The 20,950-nt window shown below is 41.5% G+C and overlaps 1 protein-coding gene and 1 pseudogene across 2 annotated transcripts in view; both read left to right on the forward strand.

Moving 5' to 3' along the window:
• The window catches only part of HDAC8 (histone deacetylase 8), a 233,686-nt gene that overhangs the window by 729 nt on the left and 212,007 nt on the right, over positions 1-20,950 (forward strand). The window contains exons 2-4 of one of the 2 annotated variants that reach the window (XM_012643780.1): positions 298-350; positions 3,352-3,482; positions 4,213-4,354. In XM_012643780.1, the coding sequence (XP_012499234.1) occupies positions 298-350; positions 3,352-3,482; positions 4,213-4,354 (326 nt within the window). The remainder of the gene's footprint in view (positions 1-297; positions 351-3,351; positions 3,483-4,212; positions 4,355-20,950) is intronic. The other variant, XM_012643787.1, reaches the window with a different exon arrangement.
• LOC105809087 lies at positions 13,869-15,361 on the forward strand (annotated as a pseudogene).

The following is a 20,950-nucleotide window of genomic DNA, read 5'->3' on the forward strand; positions in this document are numbered from 1 at the left end:
GGGGGCCGGGGGAGGGGCGGGAATGGAGTTTCTACTACTAAGGGATTGCTGAAGTCGTGGGAAAATAAGCGTCGAGGGGGACAGTGTTCCATCACCTGCCTAAGGCCCAGTAGCTTTCACCTTAGAGATTTTGATACTTTGCATCTGTATTTAAAGTGTATTGTAACTGTTTAGTAACAGAAGGGAGGGGAGTTGAAACAAAGTTAGTTCCTTTGTTCAGGATGAAGTTGACTGCATTTTGCTAAATTAAAACTTCTAAGACACTATTTTCTGCTTTTTTTATGCTAATGTTTTTAGGCCAGCATGGTACATTCTTTGATTGAAGCATATGCACTGCATAAGCAAATGAGGTAAGTTGTCTCTCATGACAATAGCCCTGAAGCTAGGTGTTCATAGCCTTACTATCTTGCGGTCACAGTGGGGCTAATTAGGGAGAAAGTGGTCCTTTTAAAAGATAAAAGAAAAAGAAAAAGCTTTTTGTGAGAGTATTCACAGTGTTTTGTAATGTGCCTGTAACCCTGTGAAAGCTCTTGAAGAATTAAGAAAACTTGAAAAAAAAAAAAGTGCATGAAGCAGTTAAGGTCCGTTAGAAATAGAAGTATCTCGGGGATAGGTACATTGTGGAGATTCTGAGGTGAATACAATTGGGGTACTAAAAACCTCTCTGATAGAGAGGTTCAGTGGGAACCTCTGTGTTCAGTTGGGAGGTGTTCTGTTTTTGTTCTAAGCCAGATCTGAGGGTGTGGGTTCAACTTAAGACTTTTGGACAACCCACCACTCCTACCAAACTTAAATGGGTGACCCTGGGGTTAAGACCAAAGCAAACTGCTGAGACTGAGACAACTCAAGAGAGAGCTAACTGCTTCTTTCAAAATCATGAGCTTGCTGTGTATTGCCATTTCTGTAATTTGATCTTATTATAAGAGCAAATATTACGACCCTGCAATGTGTAAGATTACTTATAACATTTTCAGGCCAAATAGGTGAGTGTCTACTCCACCTAGACTGGTATGCTTCATTTACCTCCCAGAAGGTAGTATAACAGGCTTTTGGATTTTATCCTTATTATTAACAAAATCATTTCTTGAGTACCTTTTTTAAGGAATGTTTTTCAACCATTTTTTAACCCACATGGTAAACATACTAACACATGCCTCCCATTAAAATTATTTAACATTTGAAAAAATATATTGTGACAAAATATCAAAACAAAGTAAAACTGTCCAATTTCCTCGTTAAGTAGGGAGGCTTTCAGTATGTGTTTTTTAACTTTAACAAAATAAATGGAAGGGGGATACAAGAGGGAGCTTTTAGGGCTGTGAAATATGGCTTAAGAAATTGTAAAAATTTTTATTTTAATGGGCAGAATTTTCACTCTGATGGTATAGATATGTTTTCTCAAAGAAGCAGCAAGAATCCTTGGATCTTGTCTATATATTTAATTTTTGAGGCTGGCTTGGCTATATATTTAATTTTTGTAATTGGACCACAGAATTTCTTCTGGCCACCTTGGTGATAGTAGTAGCTTGTATAGCCATATTAATTCATGATAAACTCCTGGCTGTGTTCCCATTCAGCAAACATAAAAAAACCACTACTTGGCTGAGTACAATGGCTCACACCTGTAATCCTAGCACTTCGGGAGGCTCGCTTGAGGCCAGGAGTTTGAACCAGCCTGAGCAAGAGCAAGACCCCATCTCTACAAAAAATAGAAAAAATTAGCCAGGTTTGGTGGTGCATGCCTGTAGCCTCAGCTACTCGGGAGGCTGAAGCAGGAGAATCGCTTTAACCCCAGAGTTTGAGGTTGCAGTGAGCTATGATGATATCATTGCACTCTAGCCCAGGTGACAGAACGAGACCCTGTCTCAAAGAAAAAAAAAAAAAACCGCTACTGCCTCCCTGTGGCCTAGGTCAGTGTTCTTCAACTTCAACATGCACATGTATCACCTTAAGATACATTGTCTTCTTTAAAAATGGTCTTGTTACAATACAAATTCTGATTCAGTAGGTCTGAGGTGAGGCTGGCATTCTGCATTGCCAACAGGCTCCCAGGGGATGCTGATGCTGCTGGTCCACAGACCACCCTTTAAGTAGCCAGGGCTAGAGCACAGTGGCAGCTGCGGGGTTGAGAAGAGGAAATGGGGAATAGGCAGCTAGAGGTTAGAGGTTAGAGGTTAGAGTCCTGTCGTTAGGTTAGCTCCTTTTATTCCCTCATTCACTCCTTGTGAGGAAGTAGATTGAAAGGTTCTGAGTGAAGCCCAATTCCAACCATTTCGCCCCTTCTCTCCTTTCCTGTCAGGGGCACATAGGAGGGACCAAGAATAGAAACTTTTTACATTTTGGGTTGCCTGTTTTTATACTCTAATATTAATAATAATGATAGTTATCCACAAAGCACTTTTGTATATGTTATCCTTTAATCTTCATGTACGTCCCATAAAGCTCCATTTTACAGAGCTACAGAACAGTCAACTTACCTGAGGTTAGAGAGCTAGTAAGTACAGGGTTAAGAACAGGAACCCAGTTCTTGTGGGCCGGGCGCGGTGGCTCACACCTGTAATCCTAGCTCTCTGGGAGGCCGAGGCGGGCGGATTGTTTGAGCTCAGGAGTTCGAAACCAGCCTGAGCAAGAGCAAGACCCCGTCTCTACTAAAAATAGAAAGAAATTAGCAGGACAACTAAAAATATATAGAAAAAATTATCCGGGCATGGTGGCGCATGCCTGTAGTCCCAGCTACTCGGGAGGCTTAGGCAGGAGGATCGCTTGAGCCCAGGAGTTGGAGGTTGCTGTGAGCTAGGCTGACGCCACGGCACTCACTCTAGCCGGGGCAAAAGAGTGAGACTCTGTCTCAAAAAAAAAAAAAAAAAAAAACAGGAACCAGGAACCCAGTTCTCCAACTCCAATCTGACTCCAAATTCAAAATGCGTGGTAATGCTGCTGGTCATTAAAATAAAGATACAGCTGAAAGGATTATACAGCCCAACCAGCAACTGATTCAAATGAAAATATCCCTGCCTCCTAGCTTGTCAGGGAAGTTGTAACTCACAGAGTATAGTTTGTGATACTTGTCTATTTGTTTAACTTAAGTATAATTACTCATTTTTACTACCTATAAACTCAAGAGATAATCTATCCTCTTGCCCCTTATTAATGGAGTCATTACCATAGATGTGAGGAAGTAAAGACTATATAATGTAGTGGAGGAACAGAATGTATTTATTACTTCAGCCCACTGAAACCTGAAGCTGGGTGTTGTATTTTCCGCTCAGACTGCTGGCTCCTGTTTCTAGCTTCTGGCATATGGGTGAGTCTGACTCATTCACCTCTCTCTGTTCTCTTTGTTATTATTAGGATAGTGAAGCCCAAAGTGGCCTCCATGGAGGAGATGGCCACCTTCCACACCGATGCCTATCTGCAGCATCTCCAGAAGGTCAGCCAAGAAGGCGATGATGATCATCCGGACTCCATAGAATACGGGCTAGGTAAAGTCATTACCAAGCAGTGATGGGAGCTGGACATCCATCTGTAGATTATAGTACTTAATTTTTAATAACTTGAATAGTGATTTTTAATACTTTTTAATTAAGAAATAATGTTAAATGTCAATCTTAATCTCTTGGTTTAGCCACATATAACTCACTAAATAAGCAAACCATATGAGTCGAGTGAATCTGAATGATGGGTCAGGTAGAATGAAAACCTTTCAGTTGCTTAGGCCCTAATGGCAGTGCTCAAATCTGGTCTGTTTGTATATATGCTGATTTAGCTGTCCTGTGACCTTTTAACTTGAGTACAGATTTACATTCTGGCTAAGTTTTCCACCTTATCCTTCATTAAACAGCTGCATTTTTTAAATCGTAAGTTGCCAATAGGATAGTCTAGAGAAACAGCATGATTTAGTAGAAGAACATTAGATTGGGGGTCAACAGACCTGGGTCCCAGGCCTGGCTCTGTGTGACCACTGACAAGACATATCACCTCTCATGCATGGTTTCTCCATTTGGAGGGTGTGCCTAGTTCATTATGAAGGTTTATCCTTTCTAGCTCTAATCTTCTAAAAAATTCTTTTTCCAGTATTGGAGATGTTTCTGTGTTGGTTGGAGCTGATATCAGCACAGTGACTTTTTAGTAGAGTATATTGTCACACATCAACCTATTCCTCCTCTTTCTCCAGTTAGTCTTTTAACAAACTCTTCCTATTTTTGCCTTAAGGTTATGACTGCCCAGCCACTGAAGGGATATTTGACTATGCAGCAGCTGTAGGAGGAGCTACAATCACAGCTGCCCAATGCCTGATGGACGGAATGTGCAAAGTAGCAATTAACTGGTCTGGAGGGTGGCATCACGCAAAGAAGTAAGAAAATGACCTTTCTGCTTTGTGAATCTTTCTTTGAGTCAGTTTCTCAATCATGTAAACTGTTAGGCTTATTGTCTTGACATTTACCGAGAGATATGTGTGTATATGGCACTTGACAGTAGCACACTCTTGCCTTCTGAAGAGATGCAAGTGACACAGAAGAAGATGACCTAATATAGTGGAAAGCACACTACCTGGGCTCTACAACTAGTTTTTCTGCTAACTTGGCTAACTGACTTGGACAGATTAAACTTCCCTAGGCCTCGGTTTTGTCATCAGTAAAATGGGCAGGGCAAAGGATATAACTAGACAGTTTCTAAATTCCTTTTCAACTTTCTGGAAATCTCCCTGTCTTCAAGGGAATTATGTACTCTAGAAATATTAACAAAATTATAATAATTAGAAAACAACACCAATTATGGTACCAATGGAATATATGTATGAGCTGAGGAGACTTAGTAGTAAGGGGAACTGAATCATGGAAGTCTTGGGAGAGGTGAATTTTAGAGCTAGTTCTTGAAAGAAGTGGCAAACAGATTTTTGAATAGGTAAAGAATTGATGAGAATAGATTTAAAACAAAAGGCTGAGGAATCAAGAAGGGGGCTCATACTGCCATCGCTAAGAAAGTGGCAACCTAGAGTTAGATGTCTCTCCAAAGAGAAAAGGCTTGTGAAAAGGGTCTTCTTGGATGCTACTTGGGGTTAGAGGAAAAGTCCTTTTAGAGTTTTGTGTTAACATCAAATAGTGATACTCTGTCTGATGAGGACTGCTGGGCCTTCTTTAGCATTTGGCATCTTGTTTGATATGTCTGTAGTACTTAATATATATTGGAGGAGAAGGATTTTTAAAACTTTGAATTAATCAATCTGCTGAGTGAAATGAAGCCACTGTGGTGGTCACTGCCATGCATCATTCACAAATCAATTGTTCACGCAATCGACCATGGCCTTGATACTCTTAGATGCTCTTGAGTCAAGAGAAAACAGCACTTTGTTTTTCAGAATAAAACACCACACAATTTCAGCACATGCAAGTTAAGATAATAGCATGGAATTCTTTTCATCAAATTGACTAATTTCATGACCAAGGAAGTCCTTGAGAAAGTTTACTGCCAGAATTTACTACTTAGACAATAGAGCAAAAGGAACCAATGTTTTACTAGTGAATTTTATGTGGTCTTAAAAACAAAGAAAAACAGCCGGCCTTCTGTTAGCTTTTGCTTCATTTTTTTTTTTAAGTTCAAAATAAAGACAGTGATAGCTAGGAGAAAAAAATGACTCTCTCTCCTTCAAGCCACAGAATGGAAGGAGAAAACCAAGCTTTCTGAATCAAGGACTTCTATGTCCTCTTGGGCTTAGCAAGTTGAGAAAAAAAGTAATGGGGCTTCATAGAAAATGCCTGCTCCTATGAGTCAGATCTAGTTTCTCATGTATTTAAATTCACTGCAGAAGGCTTGCTAGGGCCTGGGTCAATTTCCAATGGAGTACTCAGATACCTGCCATTTCGTATTACTGTTTTGCTGCCAAAGGAAGCACACTCTGTCTCGAGCCAATTCGTGGCCACTTCGAGGCTGTGTGTAGGTGCAGGAATACCCGCATATCATTATCTTAACTGTTTTGGACAGCTTTCAGCTGATCCTGTCTGGAAACAGACACATCTGCAGTGAATGTAAATTACAAAGAGTCTCTAGAGATTGCCCCAATTCAGGTGTGAATTCCAGGCTGTTCTTGGCATTTCTAGAACCTCTTTGCAGATGGACTATAGGCATTTAGCCCACAAACTTATATCCAGCCAGCATTTACCTATTATAGTCACATATTTATTTAAACCTCCCCATCTCCAAATATATGTATCAATTCATACATGTCATTTTTTCATTGAACAAGCATTGATTAAGCACCTACTATATGTCAAACATATTTATCATCACTAATAAGCAGAGAAATTGAAACAAAGTATATTTTTCCCCTACCAAGTTTGGAAAAAAACTCTTTATTTCAAAATACCCAGGTGCCAGTAGGGTTACAATGAAATTGGTACAACCCTTTTTGAAAATTTCAGAAGTGTTAAGAGCGGAAGGAAATGTTCACACCTGTTGACCCAGTAACAATATTCTTGGCAATCTATTCCAGGGAAATAAATCAATCCTGCCCTGAGGAAATTTATCTCTTAGGAGTAAGACAGCAAATAATTGTATTTGAAAGCTAAAAGTGATTTTCAAAGAAAATTCTGCAAAAGAAGAGAACTGATGCCATTAAATATTAAGCATACAAAACTAGAATAATGAAAACACTGGTACCACTGGTATAAGATGAGACAGATAATATTATAGTATGCCTCCCCAAAGAGACCAGTTATATATAAGAATTTAATCTATTATGTATTGCAGGTGAATGGGGGTGGAAAGGAACGTTCAGTAAATGGTATTATGACAGCTTGTAGCATTTACACCCTCATCTCCTATAATAAAATAAGTGGCAGCTGGATTGAAGAATTAAATATAAAAAAGCAAATTTAAAAACTAGAATGAATGAATATTTATCAAGCTTCTAAAAGGGAATAATTTTCTAAGCTTAGGAAGTAATAGAAAAACAGTCACAAAGGAAAAGATCAGATCTGACTGTATAAAATTTTAAAACCAAAATAACATTTGATAGTTTTTTGGCCATTTTAAAAACAAAATCTAAACACAGACTGAAAAAGCCTATGTGACATAAATATGACGAAGTGTGATAGGTTTGTATCATCTAAGGCATTCCTGCAGTATAATGTTTAAGAAGAAATATGGGCAAAGAACATGAATAGACAATTTACAAAGGAGTTTAAGTACAACTGGAAAATGGGAAAATGTTCATCACTACTAATCAAAGAAATGCAAATTAAAACAACTAGGTAAGCCTGTTTTTAAGCCTGTATTTAACAGAATTGAAAAAGACAGTACTCAATTTATTAGTGAGTGTGGTTTGGTTCAACCGCTTAAGAAAGCATTTTGGTAGCCAACGTGTATTAATACTCTTTGATCTAGTAATCTTACTTCTGGGAATGTTTCCTAAGAAAATAATTCAAAATATGGGGAAAAAAACTATTTTCATGCAGGTGTTTATCAGTATTATCTATAAAATAAAAAATTGAAATAACATGAATGTCTAGCAATAACAATGGTGAATCTACAGTATGGAATATGATGCTATTATTTTAAATGATTATGAAGATTACAGGCATTTCAGAAAAATACTTGATGTACATTAATAAAAAAGCAAGTCTTAAAACTGTATGCACATTGCAATCATGACTTTGTAAATAAAACACACACATAAGGAAAAAAAGACCAGTGAGAATGATAACAGTGGTTATCTTAGGGTGGCTGAATTATTGATAATTTTTTAAAAATATTTTTCTTTAGTTCTCAAATTTTCTGTAATGAGATTATATTTCTTTTACAGCTAAAATTTTACCAAAATAAAAAGAGGTTAAAAATAGTTACAGAAGATACAACAAAGTGCTAAAATCTTTTAACTATTCTAATTTATTTTTTAAAACACTCATACTCAGATAAATGGACAAAAGATACAAATAGATAATTCACAACAGAAGAAGCAAATAGTAAACAAGCATGAAAAAATATTTAGCATCACTAATAACTAGAGAAATTGAAATATTATACAATTGACCCTTAAACAACATGGGTTTGAACTGCATAAATCCAGTATAAGTGGATTTTTTTTTTCGATAAATACAGTCGGTCCCAAGCAGGGTCCACAACCAAATTCAGGTGGAAAATACAGTATTCCCTGTATGCAAAACCCGTATATAATGAGGGCACTGAGGAAACAAAGTGGTATACAGGATGTTCTTACTATGTGAGGGCAGTTGGTACCACACAGAAGGCCACTCAGTGAATTCATTTAAAAGGAGGACTAAGATTTTAGAGTAAACAGTGGAAGAGGCTGGGTTTGATTAGGATGCTAGCTTGAATAACTAAAAACCATTTAAATCGGTTTATTTTATCTCATTCAATAAAATTGAATGCTAGGTATAACTATTCACTAATTCTTAGAACAAACAAAGAATGTACCAAGGATTGATGGTTTTTGTTTTGGGCTTAGTTTTTCAAACAAAATTCCATGATATTTCAAGACAGTACATTTCACTTCCTGCAAGACTTTTGAAGCATGATCATTAAGGGGGTTGATTTTGCCAAAATATTCAAGGGCTTCATCAGTTTTCACGGGGGCTTCTTCTTAATCACTTGGTATTCGAATTATTCTCTTTTGAACCACTTTTAAAATCATTATCTGTATTTTTCTCCTCTTTAATTGTGAACTGGTCTACCAGGTCCTGATCAGTTTCATGTGCTGACTTTATGATATCCTGCATCTTTTTATAAAATTTGTAATTTTACTTCATGACAAATTTGCGTTGAATTGAAACTGATATATCTGACAGTCCATGAGAGGCAAAATGATTAAACAGATGGATGGGGTTAGATGCTATTGTTTTAAGGAGTGAGTTGTTTGAGCAGACACTGATATAAATGGTCAGTTCATCAGGATCCACTTTCATATCACAACAGCTTTTGTATCCTTAGGAAACCTCAAAACCTTAGTACTGGGGCTAAGATAATAAATTCTCAGTAGTGAAAACTCCCTGTATCGGCAAAGGTCTAGTGCAGTGTTTTTCAAGCAGAGAGCTGCAACTCATTAATGGAACATTCTATCAATTTAGTGGGCACAACCAACATTTTTTCATATCAAGGTGGATTTCATGAAACTTGTCATGGGATATTTGTGTGTGTGCATGTGTATTTGTGTGTAGTAGGTCACAATGTAAAGTGTCAAGCCATTGTAGAGTGGAATAACTGTGAACTTTGAAGTAAAACCTACATGTAAATCCAGGCTCCACAACTTACTAGTTGTGTGTGTAACCTCAGGCTTGTTCCAGGAACAGCACGTGCAGAGGCACAGAGGTGTGAAAGACGCAGGGGAAGGCGGGACTTGCACATCCGTCATTGAAGCTGGAACCACAAGCTGCTATAGGCAAGTGGCCAGAAGTGAGGTTGGAGAGGTGTGAAGGGTCCTTATATGCCAAGCTAAATGGCTTGGACTTGATCCTTTAGGTCACTGGTTTTAACCTTTTTTGGTCATGGACCCCTCTGAAAATCTGATGAAAACTATTTACACTGTCCTGAGAAATGTACATACGCAAATTTTTCCTTATAATTTAGGAAAGTATAAGGATCTCCTGAAGCCCGTGTGTATGGATCCCAGGTTAAGAACCTTGGACTTAGTGAGGAGTCACTGAAGGAATTTTTAGCCAGGAGGAAATAACACTGTTAGATTTGCATTTTAAGAATATGACTCTAGCAATAATTGGCAGCTCAATCGGGGAGAGAGACTGTCAATAGAGAAATCTGTTAGGGCCTTACTGTGATAATCTCCCCAAGAGGAGATTAAAGCAGTGGTGATGAGCATAGAAGAAGAAATAAATTCAAGACCTATTTGGTAGATAGAATCCATAGGAATGGTGACCAATTAGATATAAATGATAAAGAAGGCGTGGTCTAGATTTCTTGTGTAAAAGACTGAATAAATTGTGTTACCATTACCTAAGAAGCATAGGAGGTGAGGATTGATGTGCTTATGGAACATCTAGTTGAAGATGTCTATTAGAGAGCTGGTAATAGGGTCCAGCCCAGGGCTTCTCTACATTTAATGTACATATGAAATATCTGAGGATCTTGTTTAAATGCAGATTCTGATTCAGGAGGGCTGGGATGGGACCTGGGAATCTGCATTTCTAGCAAACTCCCAGGTGGTACCACATGCTGCCAGTCTGTGGACCGTGCTTAGAACAGCAAGAGGGTGGAGCTCAGGAGAATCATCTTCACTGAAGATACGGATTTGGGAGTCAACAGCATTATAGGTTGTAATTAAAACTATGGAAATAGATAAAAATCACCTAGAAAGCATGTGTGGAATAATAAGGGAAAAAAGTACTGAGCCTTATGGATGCCAGTGTTTAAAGGGAAGATGGAAGAAGAAAAGCCTACAAAGGAGTCTTGAGACGGAATAGTCAAAGAGACAAAGAGAATCAGAAAAGACATCACAGAGACTGAGGATGAACCTCAAGAAAACCAGTTTGAATAGCAGTGTCTGACACCATAGAGCATGCATTGGCGACAGGAGTGATATTGCCCCTAAAGGAGCAAAAATTGATTCTTGGGGTGGGGTGAAAACACTTAGATGTTAGAGCAGTTTATAGTCCTCCAAAGGACCACAGCACATAAGCAGATGTACAGTAATCTGCAATATTAAAATTTCATGGTGGGGGTCAATGAGGAAAAGGCTCCTCATTGTTTAAAAATGCTCCTTCAGTGGAGTTGGGGCATGATAATGAAAAAATGGTTGAGAAATAGTGCTGTAGAGAAGTGAAATAAGATTTATCATTAAGGAGGTGATGGTGAACAAGACTTCAATGGATGAAAAGGGATGTGTCAGACAAGGAGGTGGCGGGGGAAGGGTATTTCAGAAGGCCACAACAGCATGCATAACAGCAGAGCGATGTAAAATTTAAAAAGCAGGGCAGTTGCGGTGGCTCACACTTATAATCCTAGCAGTCTGGGAGGCCGAGGAGGGAGGATCCCTTGAGGTCAGGAGTTCAAAACCAGCCTGAGCAAGAGCGAGACCCCATCTCTACAAATAATAGAAAAATTAGCCGGGCATGGTGGCACACGCTTGTAAGTCCCAGCTACTCGGGAGGCTGAGGCAGGAGGACCGCTTGAGCCCAGGAGTTTGAGGTTGCAGTGAGCTGCAATGACACCACTGCACTCTAGCCTGGGTGACAGACAGACTCTGTGTCAAAAAAATTTAAAAAAAAAGCAATGTAAAACAAAAAGCAGAGCAACATAAAATAGCTCGGTAAATGTGGGGACTAAGTGTAGCTCTCTGTCACTGGAAGATTAAGGTATAAAGTGGATAATGGCAGAAGATGAGGTAGAAACATAGGAAGTAGGTCACAAAGGGCTTCATGTATATCAGAATCACTGAATTGAAAAATATAGATTTCTAGGTCTCAGAGATCTTGATTTGGTAGGTTTGGGGTGGTACACAGGAACCTATACTTTCAAACCCTAGGGGGGATTCTGATGTATGCATTTTGAGAAACTCTGCTGCAGGAAATGGGGAGCCACTGAAAAATTCTGTTAAGTAACATGGTTAAATTTGTGTTGTTGGAAAATAACTTTGCAGTTATAGCAGGCAGATTGAAGGAGGCAGAGGCTGGAGGTAGCGAGACCGCTTAGGATATCAGCAGTCCCATTGAAAAGTGGTGGGCCGGGCGCGATGGCTCACGCCTGTAATCCTAGCACTCTGGGAGGCCGAGGCGGGCGGATCGTTTGAGCTCAGGCGTTCGAGACCAGCCTGAGCAAGAGCAAGACTCCATCTCTACTAAAAATAGAAACAAATTATCTGGACAACTAAAAATATATAGAAAAAATTAGCCGGGCATGGTGGCGCGTGCCTGTAGTCCCAGCTACTTGGGAGGCTGAGGCAGGAGGATCGCTTGAGCCCAAGAGTTTGAGGTTGCTGTGAGCTAGGCTGACGCCACGGCAATCACTCTAGCCAGGGCAAAAGAGTGAGACTCTGTCTCAAAAAAAAAAAAGAAAGAAAAGTGGTGAAGACCTGACTGAGGCAGAGCAATGAGATTAGGGGATGGAGAATGGCAAAGGCTGATTTGAGACAACTTTAAGAGATTAAAAAAAGCAAGTATTCATGATTAAGTGGCTGTGGGAGGAGATGAAAGATGAGGAAGATGACTCAGGTTTCTGGCTTTCTTAAGTGGAGTCCCAAACAAGATAGGAATTAATAACAATAGCTAACATATGTTGAGCTATCTGCTACACACTACCTTATGTGCATTTTTCTCATGTGTCCTCACGAGAGCATTAAGCAGTGAGTACTAATTATCATCTCTGTTTTACCCATGGAAATACAGAGAGGTTAAATGACTTGCTGAAGGTTAGTAAGTGGCCAAGTTGAGATTCAAACCCAGGTGATCTGATTCTTCAACCTGGGTACCTTACTGCTATACTATTACCTTAATAAATAGGAATAAGTGGTGGTGTGCAGCAGAGGTAACACCCGGGGAGACTGGATATCCAGATTGAGAGATGAAAGTAAAAGCTGGAACTGGAGACCGAGGTCTGTTGCCAGTATATCAGGCGGTGGTACAAACTATGAAAATGGATGGGATTACTTAGGGAAAAGGTAGAGAGTAAGGAGAAAAGGAAAGAAGAGCCCAGAACCCCAAGAAACACCAACTGGTAATGAGCAAGCAGAAGAGGCTCCAGTCAATTCAGCTGAAAAGCAACAACCAGGGCTAGCCACATAATCAAAATCGAAAGGGGTTGTGGAATCCCAGAGGAGCAGAAGAATTTAAGGAACAAAAGAGCTCTCGACAGCATCATGTGCTATAGAGGAGCCAAGCCAGGTAGGTACTAAGTGTCAGTCATATTTGGCAATTAAGGCAGCCATTAATGACCTTGGTCAGAGAACTTTCTGGAGAGTGATGGGACTACACCTCAAACCATTAAGGGGTAAGTAGGAACTAAGGAAATAGGAAAGGAAAGCTACTCTGTCTGTGCAGAGGTTTGAATGAGAAAGAAAGGAAAGAGGAGGGAAGTGATCAAGGGAAAGTAAGGGTTGATGGGTGGTTTGTTGATTTTAAGAGATTTAGAGGCCAAATTGGAAATATTGAAATATAAGAAGGGTAAGACATGGAGCAAAGTCTCAGAGGAGGCAGGAGAAAGTGGGACAAGTAGCTCTCGGATGAGAGCCACCTCTCGTGAAGCCAGAGTGAAAGAAGTCAAGGATGGGTATGGCAGAGGACTGTGGGGGTCGCCTGCTAGCAAACTGGCGGAGTGCCTTCCCAATGGCTTCTATTTCTCTGTGAAATAACTCTTGCTGTTTTACATCAGTTGCTCACAGACCTCTTTGAATACTTTGATTTTGCCTTTAGTTGTCAGTCTCTTAGGAAGTCATCTTGTCCCATCCAGATTCCCTTAAATGGAACTCACCCTATCCATGTAAAGCAGATTATTAAAACCCAATATAGGACAGTGACTCCTGACCTCCAGAATGTGTCTAGATCACATCTTGTTTGTTTACTTTGACTGGCTCATCCTCATCCTTCCACCAGCCTCTTCAGGTGTCTCTTACTCTGTTTGGTTTTGCATCTTAGCTCCCAATATCTTCCTTTATCTCATTCTGATGAGCCATTTAAAACACATATCTCTAGTTCAACCACATCCTTCTCTCTCCCATAATTCTGTTGTTTTCCCTCTTGTTCTGTGATATTTCAGCCTTATAGCCAGCAACATGGGATCTATGCCAGCTGGGCCCCTTTGACCTGTCTCCCTGCTAGGAGAGGGAGAGATTATTGTCCTAGAATGCTGTTGGTTTCTGGGACTTCTACCTGGGGTCAGTGAATGGTAGAGCCATAAAGTTCTATGCTATGTGTCTTGGCAAGCTTTACAGGAAGAATGCAGAACTAGACCTCCAGCTCTTAGTAACTACCCACCTGGAAGTTAGGATCAAAGCTACTAGAGCTGTATTGCCAAGAGCTCTACCTCCTTATGCCTCAGATAGAGTGAATGGCAGTGAATTATATTACAGTTCCAGTTCCCCAAAGGGCTCCATGCACAGTGTAACTTGTTAGCCAGGCAGCCAAACCTCCTCCTCTACCCACACCACCCCAGCTCCAGCCTTTACAAACAAATAGATAACTGTGTGAAAATGGAGGCTGGATTCAGTGTCAGCCACATCACCTCTCCACCAATGCAGAGACCTCCTTCCTCCATGGAGGGCATGTCCTGTCTCTTGCTACTCATACCCATTCCGTGCTGGCACCTACAAAACAGGCACATCACCAGACAAAATCAACAAGGCTTTACCATAGTAGCCCAGATCATTCTCTGTCAATACATGTCTAATCCATAAGACACCAGCCCCTTCATCAGAAAACTGCCCACCCTGAGACTCATAATTGGAGGCTGGTGAGCAAAACATGGGAATACCTGGAGAAGAAGAGGCCCCCAGGTCAGAGACTGGAGGCATTACTTCAAGACCATCGAGGACAGGAGGGCTCAGATCTTTGCAAATTCTGTGGACAATTCCTGCATAATTTGCAGATTGACAATGCCCATCTTGCTGCTGATAACTTTAGAGTTAAGTATGAGACAGAGCTTGCCATGCACCAGTCTGTGAGGAGCAACATCCATGAGCTCCACAAGGTCACTGATGACATCGGTGTCACTCAGCTGCAACTGGAGACATTGAGGCTCTCAAGGAAGAGCTGTTCTTCATGAAGAAGAACCATGAGGAGGAAGGAAAAGGCCTACAAGCCCAGATTGCCAGATCTGAGTTGACCATGGAGGTAGACGCCCCCAAATCTCAAGGCCTCAGCAAGATCATGGCAGGCATCTGGGCCCAATATGTCCAGCTGGCTCAGAAAAACCAAGAAGCTGGACAAATACTGGTCCCAGCAGATTGAGGAGAGCACCACAGTAGTCACCTTACGGACCACCAAGATTGAAGCTGCTGAGACACTCACGGAGCTGAGACGTACAGTCCAGTCCTAGGAGATCGACCTGGACTCCATGAGAAATCTGAAGGCCAGCTTGGAGAACAGCCTGAGGGAGGTGAAGGCTTGCTATACCATGCAGATGGAGCAGCTCAATGGGGTCCTGCTGCACCCGGAGTCAGAGCTGGCATAGACTTGGGCAGAGGGGCAGCCAGGAGTACAAGGCCCTGCTGAACATCAAGGTCAAGCTGGAGGCTGAGATTTCCATCTATAGCCACCTGCTGGAAGACAGGAAGGACTTCGGTCTCAGTGATTCCCTGAACAGCAGCAACTCCATGCACGCTATGCAAAAGACCACCACCCATAGGATAGTGGACAGCAAAGTGGTGTCTTAGACCAATGACACCAAACTTCTGAAGCATTGAGGCAGCAGAAGCAGGGTACCCTTGGGAGCAGGAGGCCAATAAAAAGTTCAGAGGTAAATAGAAGGAAAAAAGAAAAGAAAAGAAGCTCAGGAACAAGCTAAAGCAGGCTTTGTCCCTATGGCACCACCAGTCCTAGTCTCTAGCATATGAGGTGTGTTCCTATAGAACTGGGGAAGATGATATATCACAGGTTCAGTGTCACATAGGGAATCCCAGCTTTATCAACTACTAGCTCCATCAATTACTACCTCTCTGTGCCTCAGTGTCCTCATTTGTAAATTGGAGGTGATAATAGTACCTACATTATGGGGTTTTAAAGATTAAATGTGATAATTGCATTAAAGACCTTATCAAAGAGCCTGGCACATAGTGTTTGCTAAAAGTCATTTATCATATCCAGACTGAGTTGTATTCAGGCTGTCTTAGGCAACCTTTCAGGCAAGTCTCTGGTCCAGCAGGTCCAACTTCAGCCTGTCCAGCTGAAGTCAGCCCTAGTATTGCGTGTTGCCCACTACATTTAAAATGCTCCTTTGGCCATACACCACTCTTGCCTGAGAGTAGACTACTCACTCACGATTGCCCTCAAGACGCACATCCTTTGCTTTCTCAAAGTTTTTCTGCCAGCATTCCCTAAGCTCTCCTACCCTACCCCTAAACATCACAGAGAATTCCCTGTTCAACCCATCCCTCTAACTGTATGAATCTAATTCACACCTATAAGGCAAATAAAGATACTCCCTACCAAGAGACAGAGGGACCACCCCAATTGACAAGGGTGACTGTGTGGTAGCCCTGATACCCAGGACTTGCTCTACTACCAAAGGAGCAGATACTCTCTGAGACTAAATTCAAGGCCTTCTATAAAACAAAAACTTTAGACAGCATCTTGGAGCAGGTTTCATCAGATCCTCCATCTCTTCCACATTGGCCTTGAGACTCTTTCTGAAAATAAAAAGGAGAGAGTTCTTCCTTGTCAAGATTGTCCCATCCTCAGTGTGATCACTATCCAAAATCCTTTCTGTTAATCTGGAACCTTCTAAATCCAAAGTTGTCTACCTAGGCAGTGTTAAATATACTTAATGTGACTTGACAGAATTTCTGAGCTGGGTGGTAATTGAGTGATTACAGTAGCACCAACTCCAGGCCAAATCCCAAAGTGTGAAAATGGTGTTTCTGGACTACATTCTGTTCTGCCAGAGTTTACACAGTGCTGGATAAGATGTAAGCCTTTCTGAAATGAAGTTCCCTGGGACGATTGAAGATTTCAGCAATCCCTTGATACCACCGGCAATTCATCTACCACCTCTACATCTTCACTGCCCCGTCATTCATTCTCCTTAAGAGAAAGGAATTTGGTTCCCATACACAAAAATGACCTTTCAATAGCTTAACACTTTGTTTACTTCTACCCCAGGCCTGGCCTGCGTTGTTGACTAACGCGTTCAACATCCAGGTGTGAGGGTGGAGGGTGTTGTCCTGTCACAGAAGGACCTGGTTACTTTGATCTCTGTCTCTGTACCCACTTCTCAAGGAAGTTGGTCCTAACCAAGGTCAATTACCCCAAGTGAGAATGAGAGCTCTTAGTGATCAAGGCCACTTTTAAGATAGGGAGACACTTCTTTGAGACAGGCAGCTTGTGGTCATGAGCTTAAACCATTATAACCTGGAAAAGCCAAGGCAGACTTGCACCCATCCGGTTCTAGCTCAAGAATGTCACACCTTTTACCCCAGCCACAGCATAGGTAACAGGCAGATGCATGTGTAGAACACAAAAATCCAGGTTCATCATGGGGCAGCCCAGAGGTTTGTGTTCCAAGGTGCCCCATTCTAATAGGATTGGAGGTTGCCTGTGTCCATGGGCACCATTGCAACAGGACAACACAGCTATTCAAACTTTGTATATAATCTGATGGAGCATGTTTCATAATACGATCTACAGACCACCCACATCTTAATCCTAAAATAGATTCCTGAATCAGATCCTCTAGGGGTGGAGCCCAAGAATATTTCTTTTTAACGAGTGCCTCCCCAGGTGATTCTGATGTGCAGTACATCTTGAGAACTCCTGGTCTAAGGGGTCTTTTACTTGCCCCATGTCTAACCTAGCCTCCAGTATGCCTTCATGATACTACAGTTAAGGCAAAGACAGACCAGGGTTAACCTTCAGGCCCTTGGGACATTGTCCCAGTGAACTTCACTGCAGATTTTCCCTCCTCCCACATCTATAACTAACCTTCAAATCAGTGGTGGATCCCTCTTACCCTGTTAGCCCAATCCACACCAGCTACTGCTGCCTTGTTCATCTTCCCCTTTTTACAAGTTCCACAGCCATCTGCTCTCCAGCTGCAGCCATATGGATTAACCAGGTACTGGGGGTGCAGCTCTACTGCTACGCCAACACAATACGATTGGTCCTCCTCCCCAGACTCCTCAGAATGCATTTATAACAACTCATTACACCGCTCCATCTAGGCCTCTTCCCTTCATGGCATAAATCATTTGCAGCCCACTATTGCCCTGGCTAGTTTGAACCATGGCACCCTGGAGTCTGGTCAATACCTGACCTCCTACATCAGCAGCTCCTTGAACTTCGTGCCCTTCCTCCTCCATGATCATTCATCCAGTCTTTCTCCCTGGTGTATTTCAGCTATCTTGTACCCTGCAATTAGCCCCTGCGACCTAAGGCTGAGAAATCAGTTATGTCATGAGAGAAGTGCCAGATTTCCAGCAACCTCATGGTTAGCCTGATTCTCTGGGAAGGTTGTTGATCAAGAAATAGTTGGGCGGGGACCTTGATGTCATAATCCTATTATAGGTATGCTTTCTCAGCTCAACCTCAGCACTCTCTCTTTAATGTAATTCTGGGCTGGGTGGTAATGGAGTGATTATAGTAGCACCATCTCCAGGCCAAGCTCCAAAGTGTGAAAATGGTATGCGTTCACTTTCAAAGCCCAGGTACCAGGACTGGGAGAGAATTATACTCTTCCTTAGGCTCTGTCCCTTGCCTCCACCACCACTTCCTGACCCTAGATCAGCTGGACCACTCTACCCATTCTCACTGATAAAGAAAAAAGATCAGACTATTATGCTCAATGATCAAGGAAGCGATTGGGAAAGTATGAACAAAGGTAATGACAACAGATGTGAAAAGGGGTATTAAAGGATTTGTGACAGAGAAATTTGAGCAGGTAAATGAAGAGATAGGTGGGAGAAGATGGGGGAGAGTAGATTGGTTGGTGGGTGTCTGATTGGCATTCCAAACTTAATATGTCCAAAGCTGGGCTCCTAATCTTTCCCTCCCATACATCAGCCCTATTCTTCTGGTTGTTCAAGCCAAACATATTGGAATCACCCTTGACTCCTTTCTTTCACACCTCACATTCAATCCATAAAAAACTGTCAACTCTGCCTCCAAAATACATCCAAAATCTGACCACTTCTCACTACCTTCAGCACTACAACTCTAGTCTGAGCCACTATCATCTCTTGGATTATTGCAACAGCCTCCCAGGTATTACGTTCCTGCTTGTAGTCTTGTCCCTCTTTGGTCTGTTCTCCACACGGCAGTCAGAATGATCCTTTTAAGACATAAATGGGATCCCATCGCTCCTCTGCTCAAAACACTACATTGTTTTACTCAGAGTAAAAGCCAAAGTCTCTACCATGGCCTACAAGACCCTGTACAGTATCCCCTTTTCTCCTCTCCCCTGGTAAAACTGCTGTTCTCTTCCTTTCCTCGCTGTTCTCTAGCCACTGGACTCCTTGCATTCCTTGAATATCCCAGGCATGTTCCCACCTCTAAGCCTTTGCCCTTGCTGTTCCCACCGCCTGGAATGCTCTTCCCCGAGAGCATGCCCCTTTACCTCCTTGAAATCTTTGCTCAATTGACACTTCCTCAGTGAGGCCTTCCCTAACCACGTTTTTAAATTTGTACCCTAAAAATCCTCCCATTGCCCTTTCCCTGTTTTATTGTTCTCCATACTATTGATCATCTGAAAAATAATTTCCTTGTTAATTATATCTCTTCTCTGTCTCACCCTCCCGCCCACTCAACTACAACATAAGCTTCATGGAGGCAGGGACTTTTGTCTGTTTTGTTCATTACTACAGCTTAACTGCCTGGAACTCTACCTGGCACATAGGAAACTCTCAATAACAATTTGTTGGGGAATGAACAAGTGTGAAAGTTAGAATGGATGGGCAGGAGAACGATGAGTGGGAAATGTTAATTCCTAACCCTTTGGGGAAGTGTCCCTCATGGTGTTACCAGTTGACTTATTGAGTGTCAAAATGTTTGGGAAATAAAGTTATTAAATTGAAAGGATTAGTTAATGCCTTCTTAAGGTAGGTTTTCAATAAATATTTGTTAAATGAATCAATGGTCATATCTTGATAGCTATTATAAAATTATCAGAACCAGGAGAGGAAGAAAGAGATTCCACATAGCGGTCAGAGATTAAAGTGCTCACAAAGTCAGATAAGCAGTCAGAATGTCAGAGTTCCAGCATACTGAACATTACCGTGCTGTGGGCTGTTATATTTAATATAAGCTTCACATTTTAACCAAGAGACCACTAGAGGGAGTGCAAGGTTAAAGCAAGAATGTTCTCTGCTTAATGAAATTCTATTCACGTCATTCACATTTCTATTTATTGATCTGATGTTCATCTAAACAGTTTCATCAGTTCAGAATGTTCTCCTGTGCTAATTTCTTTCATCAGCCCAGTATCTGGCTCACAATAGGTCTTCAATAAATATTTATAATTTAAATGAAAGAATGAATATTTAGAATCAACAGATTTTCACCTTGAAATTTGTTTTACTATTTAATTGTGGTCAGTATTTCCACTAAGAAACCATCCTTCAGAGCTCATAACCTGACTGATAAATATAACATTCATGATCCCTGAGGAAAAGAGTCAGACTTGGAGTTTGTGTGCTTTAATAGTGTCAGACAATGGTGTATGCTGTAGGGCTGGAGCCAGGAGTCACTAAAACCCCAGGTAAGCCTCTGCTCCCACCAGCTCCTCCCTCCCTTAGGCAGGGCTGGCAGCTGAGGAAGGATGTAGTTCCTCTGGGTTTGCTTGACCCTGCAGAATTGTTAGCTCTGCTTTTGCACATGGAGATTTCACTGCTTGCGAACCCTGCTGTCCACAATGTGCTTTAGAGCTGTAGGACTGTTTGGGATGAAGAAAGTTAAAGAGGCTTTGCTTATTGTCTTAATAATCCATCATTCCCATTGATGGGAATTCTCTGAAGGGATTTTGGATATCTGGTTTTTGTGGCTGAGCTGGGTTACCGTGGGGGTGTGGAGTAGTCCTTGTCCTGTTATCATCTGATGGCTGCAGTCTTTGGCTGCCCTTGATCCAGGCCCATAAACTGGGCCCTCAGTATTAGGAATTTTTCATTAATGGAATCATTTCAAATGGCCCGACAAATGTAACCCTTTTTAAAAATTTAATAAACCTTATTTTTTTTTATTTCAGCATATTATGGGGGTACAGATGTTTAGGTTACGTATGTTGCCCTTGCCCTCCCGTCCCGCCCTAAGTCCGAGTTTCAAATATGTCCATCCTTCGGGTGGTGCGC

The sequence above is a fragment of the Propithecus coquereli genome, unplaced genomic scaffold, assembly GCF_000956105.1.
Source record: "Propithecus coquereli isolate 6110/MARCELLA unplaced genomic scaffold, Pcoq_1.0 Scaffold101, whole genome shotgun sequence".
NCBI lineage: Eukaryota > Metazoa > Chordata > Mammalia > Primates > Indriidae > Propithecus > Propithecus coquereli.